Source organism: Sceloporus undulatus, unplaced genomic scaffold, assembly GCF_019175285.1.
Source record: "Sceloporus undulatus isolate JIND9_A2432 ecotype Alabama unplaced genomic scaffold, SceUnd_v1.1 scaffold_19, whole genome shotgun sequence".
Taxonomy (NCBI): domain Eukaryota; kingdom Metazoa; phylum Chordata; class Lepidosauria; order Squamata; family Phrynosomatidae; genus Sceloporus; species Sceloporus undulatus.
Window position 1 is genome coordinate 234,775 of NW_024802941.1, and position 15,184 is coordinate 249,958.

The 15,184-nt window shown below is 39.3% G+C and overlaps 1 protein-coding gene across 11 annotated transcripts in view; it reads right to left on the reverse strand.

The window, feature by feature from the left end:
• The window catches only part of LOC121917460 (clathrin coat assembly protein AP180-like), an 87,892-nt gene that overhangs the window by 8,030 nt on the left and 64,678 nt on the right, over positions 1–15,184 (reverse strand). For 7 of the 11 annotated variants that reach the window (XM_042443444.1, XM_042443442.1, XM_042443445.1 and 4 more), the window contains 6 exons: positions 14,573–14,656; positions 11,762–11,845; positions 5,214–5,357; positions 2,960–3,106; positions 2,160–2,190; positions 604–715 (listed from right to left, as the gene is read on the reverse strand). In XM_042443444.1, coding sequence (XP_042299378.1) covers positions 604–715; positions 2,160–2,190; positions 2,960–3,106; positions 5,214–5,357; positions 11,762–11,845; positions 14,573–14,656 — 602 coding nt within the window. Of the gene's footprint in view, positions 1–603; positions 716–2,159; positions 2,191–2,959; positions 3,107–5,213; positions 5,358–11,761; positions 11,846–14,572; positions 14,657–15,184 lie in introns of those variants that run through there. The other 4 variants (XM_042443448.1, XM_042443451.1, XM_042443449.1 and 1 more) reach the window with 3 other exon arrangements.

The following is a 15,184-nucleotide window of genomic DNA, read 5'->3' on the forward strand; positions in this document are numbered from 1 at the left end:
ATCAACCATTTTGGTAAGGGGAAAAAAGCCTTGCTACATCAAGGCATTCCACATATTATTGTTAACTACTGTAGACTTAAATCACATCATGTTGCACAAGAAAATATTTGTAATATGTAATGATATATATTTTGTTAAAATAGTTTTAAATCTTTTTCTTAGAAACAGTCAGTTGCTCAAAGACAAAACTGCAATTTGTAGCCTCACAATTTTCAGTTATTATTGTAATGTAACTACCACTAGGAACAGCCTAATCCTGGAAATCATTGCTCATGACAAGTAGAGACCTAACACTGCACTAGGCATAAAACCAAAGGATGTTCCCACTTGAGGAAATGTCATGCTGCTAAAATAGGTTATATGATAACAGTGTTATATAAACAATTGCAGGATGGGATATACATTTCCTTTAAAACATTTATAAAATTAGTAAAAACATACTTCATGTTTTGCAACAGACAAGCCAACCAATAATACCAGATTTTCTGGGGTGAGAAAATTTGGTCTTGCTCATTGCAGCAGGAAGGATTTACTGCTGTAATAATAGTCTCCAATCATACTTGATATTGGATTCTCTGCAGATAGAAGGCAACCAATACATACCATTGGGCTACTGGGAGGAACACCAGTTGACCATGTTGCAGGTGCCACTTTTGGTTGCCAGTTAGCACCTCCTGTTAACTTTTTCTCCCCAGCATTCCACTGAAGGTCTCCCCTAAAAGAGACAATGACAGAGAGTGCTGCTAGTAATCTTACAAAGGGAGCAAAAATGTAAACTTAAGTCAGATTCCTTCACCACTGACTATTATAGTTTATGATTTCGATGATAGAATATTCTTTAATGGGGATAACACAGCCATCTGTCAACTTTTACATGTTGAATTATGGCACTTCATTTAGTTGTAGAAGGAGTAACCTTTCCGTCAATACACCTTTTGGTACTCAGAATTTTGCCAAGAAGACCATTCTGTTTTTCACCCTTCTATATAACCAGTGTGAAGAAATGTAAAACCACTGCAAGACTAGAGATAAACATAATTTTATAAAAGCAACAACAACAACAAAAAGTAGAAATTCACACAGTTTTGAAATCCCTTAGCCATACTTGTATGCCACTCATGTCCTCTCCCTCCCATCTGCCTCTTTTTCTCCCTCCTCACACATGCATACAATGACCATGGTCATTTGTTTTCCTCATCCAACCGGGGCTCCCCACCTCACCCCATGTATCTGAGTGCTCTTGCCCTCTCCTTACCAACTGAGGTGCTCTTTATTTCCTCTTATCCACCCAGGTGTTTTTTCTTCCCTTTCACTAGCTGCCCATCCAAGTGATTCTTCTCCCTCTGCCACCCAACACTCCTTTTCACCTATTCATCCTGCCTTTAATCCTTTTTTCTCACTGGTCTTTCTCTCCCTTTACCCGGGTTCTTGTTCAGTCTTACCACTGCTTAGCGTTCTCTCAGTTATTACAGGCACCAGGACCCTTCTCTCTGAGGGTGTAGATACACTGCTAAAAAATAACAGTTTGACACTACTTTAACTGCCATGACTCTGTTCTGTGGAATCCTAGGATTTGTATTTTGCTGAGGGACCAGAGCTCTATAACAGACTAGGCTGAATATGGCTACAAACTACAAATTCCAGGATTCCACAGGAGAGAGTCATGGCAGATAAAACGGTGTCAAGCTGCTTTATTTCTGCAATGTGGCTACATACTGACTCTATTAAATTTAAAAGTTTGGGGGTCCTGCCAGGAGAGGCATCCATCATACCCAGCATTCTATCTTTCTTGTTGTGCCTCTTGCTTAGAGAGAGCTGCCTACAAGTCCACTAAAGAAATGGATACAAAAAATATGACTGCTTCTTCCTCTCAAATGGTTAGGACTAGTGATTGAAGATGGTGTTGAAGGCTACAAGCTAGTTTAAATTAATTAACCAATTAGAAAGAACAAGTAATCCCAAGGTGCATATCCCATGCAAGCATGCATGCCAAGTTTCAGGCATCTGTAGCTTCATGACCTTGGAGTTATGGTGGGGATATGAACACTCTCTTTTATTAGTGTTGACTAATTACAATATTATGCTAGAAGGTTTGCAGATGGAAAGTAAGACAATGAAAAACAGAAACATTGGAAACTTTAATTTTACTGGTTACTTACTTCTTCGATGCAGTTGCAGAAATTCCAAGATCTGCAAAGATGAATACATAATTTGATAACTTCTTTAATGTAATAAATGGCATAATTAGTTGTTTAGTTCACAGATAAACATACCCTGTCAATGCATGTTCAACAGTTCACTGAGCCCGCAAGAGCCCACCGAACCAGTAAGGTTGATTTACTGAAACAGCATTTATTTAGCTATCAAAAACTGTTAAGAAAATGCACAATCAATCAATAGAATGCACAATCAATCCCAATAGAATTCTGACATGGAAGGAGCATAAAGGTGCCATTTCTATCTGATTAGAGCATCTTCTTATAACCTTGGTTACATTTAACTGATTCTTAAATTGTCAATGATAATTGACAAAGATCACAACAGAAAATAAAGCTTATTTTTAGATTGCATCAACTGACAGCCTATGAATCAACAAAATAATTTTCTGGTTTCTTCACTTAGAATCTGGACTACTCTTTCACCATTTACTATCTATTCCTTTAAAACATAAAAATTATACACTTGCTTATTAGGTAACAAGCTAACTCAGCAGGATAAAATCCTGCAGCTGAATGCCAAAATTCAAGATGAGAACAGGAATTTCCTGTTACAGAACAAATGAAGGCCTAATCTCTTTGTCTTCCTATACACATCATGTTGCAGTATTTATAAAGAGGGAATATATGCCTGAAAAAATGCATAATAAGTGAAGACATTATAGCCCAGGTCTGACTTATTAGTACAGTATGTCATAGGTCACAAACAATCATTTTCAACCCTAGAAGCATTTCCCACATACTTCCTACTAAGTTTGCGAGCGATGAATCAAGATCGCTTCCAATGCCTTTGGTTGCAGCTGAAGCAGCAGCGGCTGTGCCTGAAGCAGACAGAGATTGTCCAGATGGTGTCATGGTTGGCATAAGAAGGTCACCTAAGCCATCAAACACTGAAGATTTAAGAAAAACAATGGTTTAGGGAAGTCCCATATGTAATCTTGAGGGAACACACATGTATATGGTTAAATCATGAACTCTGTAGCACATACCAATCAGTACAGATCTTAATGTCAAAGTAATGCCAATGGAAGGCATGCTTACTATTTGGCTAACACAAAAAAATATACACCAATCCTGAACATAATGCATTATTGTCTAGAACAACTGTATGGCATAGTGGCTGTTTAGGCCTTTGTCTGTTTCTAGTGTTCCCTAGAATTGAATCCCTATTTTTCTTTTTTAAAATTTTGAAAACTCCTACTTATAGTCTTATTGTAATAATAATAATAATAATAATAATAATAATAATAATAATAATAATAGGATGGGAAATTTCAATGCCTTTCTTCAAAACAGTAATTACCAGACTACTTTCACATGAGATGTGAATGCAGCAGTTATGGCATCTACATGTTTAAATATCTAGAGCTTGTTCTTGGTCTCACTTTCTGGGACAATTCTGGAGAGAAGGAAGGAACAATATCTGAGCAATTGCAAATGTAGCTTCTACAAATGATAAAGAGAAAGTTTAGGGATAATATACAGCCAAATTCTGGTTGCTGACTTGTATGTTTAAAAAGTTTCAGTTTGGTCCAAAACATACAGCAGAAATAAATCTGTTTGAGACCACTTTAACTGCCCTGGCTCAGTGCTAGGGAATTCTGGAAAATGTAGTTTTGTGAGACATTTAGCCTTCTCCGTCAGAGAGCTCTGGTGCCACAATAAACTACAATTCCCAGGATTCCCTAGCACTGAGCCAGGGCAGTTAAAGAGGTCTCAAACTTGATTATCTTTACAGTGTGTTTTGGACCTATGTCACCCTAAACTTTTTCTGTACCAAGTGTTTATATTCTCCAATTTCAATACAACATGTATCGCAAAAATTTATGGACAATTCTTCTTGGGATAGTTCTAGGTAATTTTTGCAAACAAAATATATTGGTAGTATCGGAAAGAAAGTGGGCTTCTGAATATAGTGAATATCTCCTCTATCTGGAAAATATATCACATGCAAAACTCAAGCAAAGGGAAGAAGGCCAAAGAAGCTGTTGTGGGATAAGAACCCCTTGGAAAGAAATGTAAACAAGCCCATTAACCTTCAGTGATATTTATGCTTTTAAAATTCACCTCCGCCTTTGTAAGGACACTGGAAAAATAAATGCAATCTTCTAAGCACCCTATACAAGTTCTTCTGTTCCACTTAACAGTAAAAACAGCTGAAATAATGGCCTTTTAAAATAAGTATTGCTTCAGTTTTCGGGAAGAATCCAATATTCATATTAGCCCAGTTCTTCCAGCTTCAAGTCTTTGGAAATATACTAGAACCTAACATATTATAACCCCTCTATACCTAATTAGATGGAAATTTCTAATTAAGACCAATATACGTTGTAACTACAACTATTCACATCAGAGTTGCATGCTAATATTAATAAGCAGAGTTGTACTATGCTCTGGCAAGCGATCAAATAAAGCAAAGCAATACTAAAATATTTGGTTTTTCTTATTCTGTTGCAGAACTCACCCAAATTGCAAATTTGTAGCAAGGCCCCAGCATGGAAGTATAGAATGAAAAGAGATACAAACAGAAACGACAGAGCAGTGATGAAAAATTAAGCTTTGTGTCAAGGGAAGACCATCCCGGAACTCCATTATATTTAACTTTGGGCGCCATGCACGCTTGGGAAAGGCTCAGCGATAACAGCAAGACCACATATCCATATACTGAACACACAGTACAAAGAGTCTGTGATCATAGGACTATCTTGTAGAGGAGCATGCATATCAAGCACATGCAGAAAGAGACGATGTGCCCTTCGTTTGCTCTATCTTGAACCCCTACAGAAGATAACTGAATGGAAGGAATTTTTGTTCAAATTACACATGGGAACTAGGGCACAAAACATTTACCCATTTCAGAGAAACACAGGGTAGAAAGGTATTTATACTTTCAAGAACTCCTAAATATCCTTTGTATATTGGGGGAAATTATGACATCACGTTTTAGAAAAATAGCAAACATTTTGCTGCAGAAGTGCCCAGAAATCTTTTGCTTACCTGAGGGATCAAAGGAAGTACCACCAGGGGAAGGAGAAGGTGATGCACCAAAAGCTGCTTCAAAATTGGGCTGTAGTATGTTAGCCTGAGCTGGTGTAACAGGAGAAGGTGATGGAGACGGAGCAATGAAAGAACCTCCAAAGCCTTTAACAAATGAAAGAGGGAGAAAAAGTAAAACATCAAATGAACATGAACATCTCTCTCTCTCTCATAAACACACACACAACCTAAACCCTGGGTTGACTGGGAACATCCCTTTCCAATTCCATCCCACTCTCTCCTAATCACCATCAACCATGTGGCTTATTACTTGCCCAGCTTTTGGGAGGAGGTAGTGTTAACTGATATCTCAGAGATTCATTTCCTTGTCTGAAATGTGGACACACATCACAACGATATCTAATAAACTCCAAACACACTTATGTAGCTCTAATAATAGACCAGTCAATACCTAAATCACTGTTGTTGGCAAAGCAACTATTAATACACAATGCCTTTCGAACATTAAAATGCTTCCAGATGGAGGAAATTCGTTGCTATTCCATTTTCCCTTTCCTCCTTAATGGACCTTATCTGGGAAGAAAGAGAGGTACAAGACACAGTGGAAGAACCTGAAAAGGCTACAAATGGAAGAAAATGGAATCTGGACTTTCTGCAAAATTCAGTGAATGAAGCTTCAGATGTGCGAGGAGCTCCTATTTGCCATTTGTGAGAAGGCAGAGGCACAGGGCCACTATCTTTCCTGCCTTGTGATATGCTATCCTGATATGGAACCCCGTGGCCAGGATCGGCTCCCTGAGAACAATAGGAATCGTCAGCCAACAGGATATGCGACACCATATCAAAGAAAATGCAGATGTGAAATTCTCTGTTCTGATTTACACGGGGACCTGTATTTATTTTTAAATATATTAAAATAGTTATAACCGATCCTTTATCTGAAGATCTCAAGGTGGCCTAAAAGAAAATCAACTTAAAAGATTAAATAATTACGAACATCTAAAAGATTAAAATATGTTAAATAGTTTTCAATTTAAAAACAGGCATATAAAACTATAAAGCATGTGTAGTCTGGATAAAATCAATTTGGCCCAAAGGTATTAATAAAAAGCAAGGTTTTAACTGGGTGCTGAAATGATGCTAATTTTGGTGCCAGTCAGGCCTCCAGAAGAGGGAATTCCACAACCAGGGTGCCATTGCAGAAAAGGCCTTTTCCCCATGTCCTCCCACTACACATTTCCTCTAATGATGGGACATAACCATGTTAGTTTGGAATATCAGTATGCAAAGAAATATTGTAACACCTTTGAGATTAACTGTGCAAAGAAGTTGTAGCATAAGCTTTCTTAGAAGTGGTCTACTTTTTCAGATGCAGGGAGTGATTGGTGCTGAGGAGGGACTTTTTTTATATAATTTATTCATAATACAAAATACAAAGGAGGGACATTTATAATCAGTCTGTATGGATAGCTCTAGAAATGCAAAAGTTGTGGGTATGATGATGAGATGATAAGTTCAGTTTTAACAATGGTTGTTGAAGGACAAAGGCAAGCGGAACAATGCTGTCTAAGGCCGGGGGGGGGGGGGGGGGGGGGGATGACCATATGAATGGTGGAGGGAATTTTGGAATGTGGTGTGTGCAGAACTAGAACTAGAAAGAGGATATGATAAACTGACACATATATGTTAAAAAACAGAGACAAGAGTGAACCGTGTGGCACCCCCGTGCCTCCTATCCCATCCACCAGAGCCAGTCCAGGAAAATATCCTGATCAATGGTATCAAAAATGGTATCAAAAGCCAATAAGAGATCCAAGAGAATCAACAAGGTAGCACTCCCCAGTCCTTCCCCCGGAGTAAGTCATCAGTCAGAGCAACCCAAACTGTCTTGGTACCATACCCGGGCCTGAAACCAGACTGAAATGGGAAGCTGCCCAACCACCATACATTCAAGCAACTTGCCCAAAAGCAGGATATTAGTATATGGCGCTAAGTGTGCACTACAAGGCAGCAGGTACTCCCCCCCTTTTTTGTTATAAGGACTTTGCCACCCCTTGGACCCACCCAATCAAGCCACATCTGCTAGATCTTAAGAGCCAAGATGGGCAAACGTCAAGACTACATGTGGTGAGATGGACTGATTCAAGTGTCCTGTCTACATCATCAGGACAAATCTGTAAGTTCACCTTCCCCAATCTCCTTCCCTTGAGTTGAACTGTGTATGTAGATTCTGGTTTAGTCATATTGCAATGGGATGACAATTTTGTTATGTTAATGTTTTATACTTGTCTCAACTTTTAGGGTGTTGATTTGGGCATTGGGCTGTACCTATTTGGGGGGGGGGCAAATGAGGTCCACATTTCCTTTACCCTACTTCATGGATCTCTTTGAGAGAGCCTGCTGGTTGAACCTCCAGGTGGCAGTGGGAAACACAATGACCTGTACCCACAAAGATCCTGGTTACTACCATTATCATTCAGGGGATGGGCTGGGGTGGTATCACTCAACAGGCACATTGTCCAGTGACTGGATCCCTAATATAAACAGCTCCAAGGCTCTAATAGGGAAATCAGTAAAGTTGTGAACGTTAGAAACCAATGTTGTCTCTTGAGTCTATTAACTGACGTTCGGTCAGCCTGAGACCTCTTCATCACTAGCCAGGCAAGTAGCAATGGCTAACAAATGAAGTTTGAATAAATGCTCAACCATTTTATCCCTAAATTTGGCAAGGAGGGCATGATATTAATTGGACAAACAACAGTGGTCACTCTCCAGCTGTTGTGTCTATAGCTGCCTCCATCACTTGGGAATAGTGACTCCACTCTGAGACTTATGCAGGCCTTCCCACTGCTGATCCAAGTTGAACAAGAATTTTGCTCATACTGCACAAAGACAGACAAATGGCAGAGTCCCATACAATTTGGAGGCACAATCTGGAAGGCAGTAAAACTCGGATTTGTCACTTTTGAGGCAGCAGGCCTACTTGGCCTTTCTGACTAGCAATAAACAACCAAGGACTCATTTCAATTGGCTCCTTGGAAGCTAAAATGATCAAACTGAGGCTGTCGTACTTAGGAAGGTACGGCTCATTAGAAAAGACAATAATGCTAGAAAAGGTAGAGGGTAGTAGAAAGAGAGGAAAACCGTATGCCAGATGCATAGACTCAGGGAGGAAACGGGCCTAAGAGAATAGTGGAGGATAGCGGGGCTTGGAGATGTCTGATCCACAGGGTCTCCATGAGTCAGGATCTATTTGAGGGTAGTTAACAACAACAACACACAGTTTATTAGATAGGCCTTATTGGGTAGCCTGCTGTCACATTCTTGCCAGTCTGGGTTTTTTCCCCCAGATCTGGTAAAGGTGGGGAAAAAAATCAAGCTCCTGCAAATAGTTTGGATTTACTCAAATTAGGGTTGGTAGAGGTTACAAGTAACATAGAAGGGTAATATGTACAGTGGGCAATAGAGACTTCATGTACAAGAGGTGTAGAAGAAATTCTACACCAGGGAACTGTGTTGCTATATTTTAATTGCTATCAGCCCTAGACACCCTTACCAGTACAGTAGTTAGGAATGATGAGAGTAGTATTTCACTAACATCTGAAAGTGCCCACAGATTCCCTATTTTAACCCATAGCAAATTTATAATTATCATGACAGAGATTACTCCTCATATTAGAGATAGGGGTGATACTGATAATACGATGCAGCTGTCTTGTTAGCTGCCTCATTTGGACATGGACCAGACAAGCAGCTTATTAATATTTAAAACTAACCAGAAAAATCAGCTGATTGAATCAAGGACTTCCCCCACTTTGTTGATGTTGTTGTTGTTGTTGTTGTTGTTGTTGTTGTTGTTGTTGTGTGCCTTCAAGTTGTTTGCCATTTATGGTGTCCCTAAGGTATAGTGCCACTCGATTCTGCTCTGGTCAAGCCCCACCTGGAATACTGTGTCCAGTTCTAGGCATCACAATTCAAAAAGGACATTGAGAAACTGGAGCGTGTCCAAAGGAGGGTGACTAAAATGGTGAAGGGTCTGGAAACTGTGCCCTGTGAGGAACGACTTAGGGAGCTGGGTATGTTTAGCCTGGAAGGTTAAGAGGTGATATGATAGTCCTGTTTAAATACTTGAAGGGATGTCATATTGAGGAGGGAGCTAACTTGTTTTCTTCTGCTCCAGAGACTAGGACCTGGAGAAATGGATGCAAGCTACAGGAAAAGAGATTCCGCCTCAATATTAGGAGGAACGTCCTGACAGTAAGGGCTGTTCGACAGTGGAACACACTCCCTCGGAGTGTGGTGGAGTCTCTTTCCTTAGAGGTCATTAAACAGAAGCTGGATGGCCATCTGTCAGGTATGCTTTGATTGAGAGTTCCTGCACTGCAGGGGGTTGGACTGGATGGCCCTTGAGGTCTATTCCAACTATGATTCTACAAACCTACAATGGGGTTTTCTTGGCAAGGTTGTTCAGAGGAGGTTTCCCATTGCTATCCCTTGAGGCTGAGAACATGCAACCTGCCCAAGGCCACCCAGTGGATTTCATGACCAAGCTGGGAATCAGTACCTGGTCTCCAGACTCATAGTCTAACATTTAAACTATAATCCAACATTTAAACATTAATTTGTTATCCAGAACACTGTTTACATCCTGCAACTCTCTCAAGGAATAGAATAAAGGATGTAAGTTTCTGCTATAAACTATACTTGTCAATAAATACTGTGGTATTTATATATAAAATATTGATCTTCCTTGTCAATAAATACTGTGTAATTCATTCTTCTCTCTTGACCAGAAAACAAAGTTTAGTGGGGGAAACACATAACAAAATGAAATAAAACATGTAATAATATGACATGAAATAAAATGTAGAAAATGAAATAAAACACATAATCAAATGCATAGTAAAATGAAATTCAACAGAGACAAATGCAAAATTCTACATTTAGGCCACAAAACCCAAATGCACAGGTAGAGGATTTGGGGAACATGGCTCTACAGTACTACATATGAAAAGGACCTTGGGATTATTGTTAATCATAAATTGAACATGAGCCAGCAAAGAAGGCAAATACTATCTTGGTATGCATAAAAAGAACCATAGTTTCCAGGTCAAGGGGTAATAGTCCCACTATATTCTGCACTGGTCCAGTCTCTCAGTTCTGGGCACCTCATTTTAAGAAGGCTACAGACGAAGTAGAGTGAGTTTGGGAAAAGCCAATGAGGATAGTAAGAGCTATGAGGAAAGGTTGAAGGACCTGGGCATGTTCAGTGTGATGATGAAAGTATGTGGCTGAGACAATAATATACTTTTTTGTTACTATATAAAAGAACAACACACAGGTACAATTAAAATATAAGTGAATCTTAGTACAAAATGTCTAAAAACAAAAGACTTTGAGAACAAATTTGCATCTGGATAATATGCATTTGCATAGCTGGAGTTTCTTTTCTCATTTTTCCAAATGTAGCCCCCAAAATTTGATCTTAAGTATTCCCTAAATATTTGGAACAAATGTGAGGAACACATAAAGGTTTGCTGGAGGAAGGGCAAATGTGAATTGACAGGGTGTTTGTTCTTCTGATGGAAGGCCACCAATGCATACAACCCTAAAAGTAATTTATTTATTCATTCATTTAAAAAAATGAGGGTTGCTTTGTGCTTAAACTGATGCCATTGCCAACATATGAAATGAATACTAAATGCTTGAAGGTACAAGACTTTAAAGCATTCAAGATTGAAGACAAAATCAAATTTCCTTCAGAGTTTACTTCAATAGAAAGCAGAATTAAAATTATTATGCAAAACACATTGTTTTTGTTAACATTATTGTTACTAAAAAATAATTAATGAGAATATTGCTATTGGGCAGGATAAAAAAATGGAAACATGGTGGGCTCTTAATGGATCAAGTTTTAGAGGGCAAAAGCCTGTGAGAAAGAATGCAGCCTTGATAAAATAGACATCATGACAGTGTTCTTGGGCATACTTGGCAATGCTTCAGTTTCTTCTCAGGGGTGTATAGGTAGTGTAGGTGATGCTGTATGGGAAGGTCATATCAATTGACTTCAGGTCTATTCCCAACTGTTTCTGTAAGCTTTGCTTCAAATAATTCAACCTATTCTAAAAGATATTTTTATTTGCTAACTTTTATTTATTTTAACTCATCCTCACTGTTCTATCTCCAAGGAGTGTGGTCCGACATAAAACATCTTTCTCTGTCTCCCATACATCACAGGATATTGACTACTTGCCCATATATATGAAGTTTCATGGAACACAGTATGACTAAAGGAATTCGTCAGACATCATTACTTTGCAGTTCTAGGCTATTCATTGCAGGGACATCTTCTGCAACTTGAATGGTTGAGAGTGCAGCAGTGCTGTATTTGCTTAGAAACAGTGTTGTAATACAGCCAATGGCAAAGCCTTCTGCTTCTCTGAACAGCTGTCCAACATCTGTGTCAGAGTACAGAAAAGTTGGTTCCATGAAGACACGTAGCCACCCTGTTCTAGTTAAGCACAGCATATAATTATTTTTTTCATTACCCGCCAATAGATCAGCAGAAGCAGAGGAGCTAGAAGCAGCTTGGGTTGCAGGCTGGGATTCAGGAGCACTACTTCCAAAAGCTTCTATAGGTTTTTCCAGGAGGCAGCAATAAAAGGCAAGAGAATTTAAACAACCAATATATTAATTTATCAGTTTGGAGTTGAACATAACCATGAACTACAAACAGGAGAAATACCATTTCTTCATGGTTGAACAGCAATGATCAAAGTAAAACAGACATGACAGTGTCAAGTGCTACAACAGCTCTGACCAAAAACTGCACTTCCAGAACAAAGGAAGAAGGGTTCATACAGATCATTTTATGGAGTGATAAAATTTTGCAGTGGGGTACATGTAAAATTGTTTAGTAAACCAGTTCTGCATCTGATTAGAAATTAATGGATACGATCTTCTCAAGACTTGGCACAATAATAGAGACAACTATTCACAAGGTGATTAAGGCAGGATACAGACCGCCCAAAAAGGGCGGTCTGCCGCTGCCTCTATTTCCACCGGCGGGAAGCCTCAGCTGCCAAACAGCGAGGCTGCCCGGCGGCGGAAAAAGAACCCGCAAAAAGCGGGTTCTTTTTGTGTCGTGCTTGCAATGCCCGAGTACGCAAATGGTGCACTTGTGACATCATCAGCGTGGCAGGATGTGTGGACACTACGCGTCTGTCACATCAAAATGGTGGCGTCCATGTGTACAGGGTGCCACCATTTTGACGCCCCCGTCACGTGCTAGGGGTGAGGCCGGTATGGATGCTGCCTCCTTGGCCAACCCCTAGCAAGTGACAGGGGCGGTGCAAAGTCCCGTTTAAATCGGGCCTAAGTTACCATGTGATAAAAGACCATCCATTTTACCCTAAGCTGATTAAGAAACTTGAAACATTGCCCATGCACAAAGAAATATCCTCCATGCAATATACATCTGCTGAGAAATAAGTCCCATTGTGTTAAATGGAACTTAGGGCCCAAACAGACAGGCCAAAATAAAGCTGCTTTGGGTCACTTTGGAGATATGCTGTTTAAATGATGTCTGCGTCCTAAGAGGCCAGAAGCTGCACCAAAGATGTGCTCTAGTCCTTCCAGCCTCTTAGGACACATGCGTCATTTAAACAGCATATCTACAAAGTGATCTGAAGCAGCTTTATTTTGGCCTGTCTGTTTGGGCCCTTACTTTCAGTATATATGTGGCTACAATCTAATACAATCATCTAGTACTGCTTGCTATGGAAACCAAGCACAGTCAGATTAAAAGTACTGTATTCCCAAAACAAGAAATTTCCTACTTAATTGGTAGAGTGAAGCTGCTAATTATCACTCAGTTACAATCTAGATTAGGGATGGGAAACCATTCTGTAATTTAGGGGCACTTTTCCTTGACAGAAATTGATGATGAGGGCTAAGTCCAAAGGTGGGAAGCTCTTTATCATCCTTTATTTTATCATTTGTCAAATCACTCACTCCCACAATGTGCATATTGCCCTTCCCAAAGTAGTATCTTGCTTCTGGTCCACACAACTGCCCTTATTTAGAAGGGCCCACAGGAGATAGAGGTGCTTGGAACTCAGGCCCACCCACATGTTCTCTTTCCAACTGAAAGAAAGTAAGCAGGCATGTGCACACATCAGCCAACCACCAAATGTGGACTGCTTAAATGGCTCTTATGGCATATGACACCAAGAGCATTGTTTTTACACTCACAGTAAGTGCCGTGGTGTGTGCATGTGTGCCTGTTTTGAGACTTTGCCACCATTTCTAGAGTGTTGTAGGAATTATGTATTACACTAGTCGGGAGATGTGAGCTGGGGGCTGCTTTTTATCTTATCTTATCTTTGATATTTTGTACTATCAAAGTTCAATGACTTTAAAAGAATGTGCTGCCAAATATGTCTCCAATATACAGCCATTTAATAAATGTGATATATATTTGCCTAGCTTCTACCGATATGTGTTCCACATCCATTCAAAAAGAACATTTTTCTTATACTATAACATCTGGCATGCCAACAGAGAATATGTATTATGCTCAACAGCACTCCATCATTGTTGCTAACCTGTGGTCATTGATTTGCATTAATTTAATTTGTGTCATGACAGCTCACATTTTAGTGTAGGGTTCAGGAGAGTGCAGTCAGTATGCCCTGCTTTTGTGGCTTTTTAACCCCCCATCAATCCACTCTCACATGCACACTTCTCACACTCAGTACCTCTTCATTTAGTCATATCTTGTAGAAAATGATGACTGGGAGTGATGCAATGTTACTTCTGGTTACCATTTTGACTGTGATACAGCCATAAAAAGAAGATATTTCTGGGCAATATTGGGGTATCAGTGGCCCATAGGAAGGGGTGAAAAGAATTGACCTTGTGTCCTACCTAGGTGCCATCATTTATGTGCCATCATTTTACACCCTGAAACTCCTCCACTTCTCCCATATCAAAGTTTTTAAATACCATTCCTTATCAACATTTTAGATATTAAGTAACTCGCAAGAGAAATAAACATACCATACAAAAGCATTACTGAAAAAAGTTCTAATGCAAGAATGTAATATAATTCAGCTACTTGAATAAGAAAGCTGTTTCATGCACAGAATGTTAAAGAAAACAAAGATAGGTGATAGAATGAAAAATGCTAGCAGTTATTTTTATGATAAACAGATGGAATGCATATTCAGCTACAAAACTGCATGAAGAAAATTTTAATTTTAATGTTTTTAAAAAGTAAGCTGCTGGTAAAGAAGAAAATAAAATGGAACTGAAATGAAATGTGATATTTTATAATGGTGAGAAGGAGTAATACCCACCACCAAACAGGTCAATCACACCTGAAGACTCCACTTTAGCTGGAGAGCCAGGGGGCAGGGATGACGGTGCTGCAAATGCGTCCACTGTGGTAAGCATGATAACATTCAGTATCAGCAAATCAGGAGCAAGAAGACCCAACTGTCTTGAACCCATGACAACACAGCAGCAAATACTGAGTTCAGAGACATTAGTACAAGTTTCCCTTTACAAGTTCAACACACTATCCAAAATTCAGACATGTGTGCTATGCTTTAAAAGAGCTTGTTACAGGCAAACCTCAGATTTAACCAAAAGGCACAGATCTTTTACCAGTTCTGCTTATCCCATATACATCTAAACTTGGCACAGTCTTATGGGAACACATCTCCTGATGCTTTGAGCTTGCATACTCCTCTACCTCTATAAATGCCAGAGAAAGATCTCAAAACCTTCTGTTTCTGAACTAGTCAGAGTCCTTTGATGCAAAGGAATTTAGGGAACTCAGTTTATTTAGCCGTCTATTATCCCCTCTGTTGTAAGCCGCCCAGATTCCCAGTGATTGGGCGGCATATAAATAAATCCTATTATTATTATTATTATTATTATTATTATTATTATTATTATTATTATTA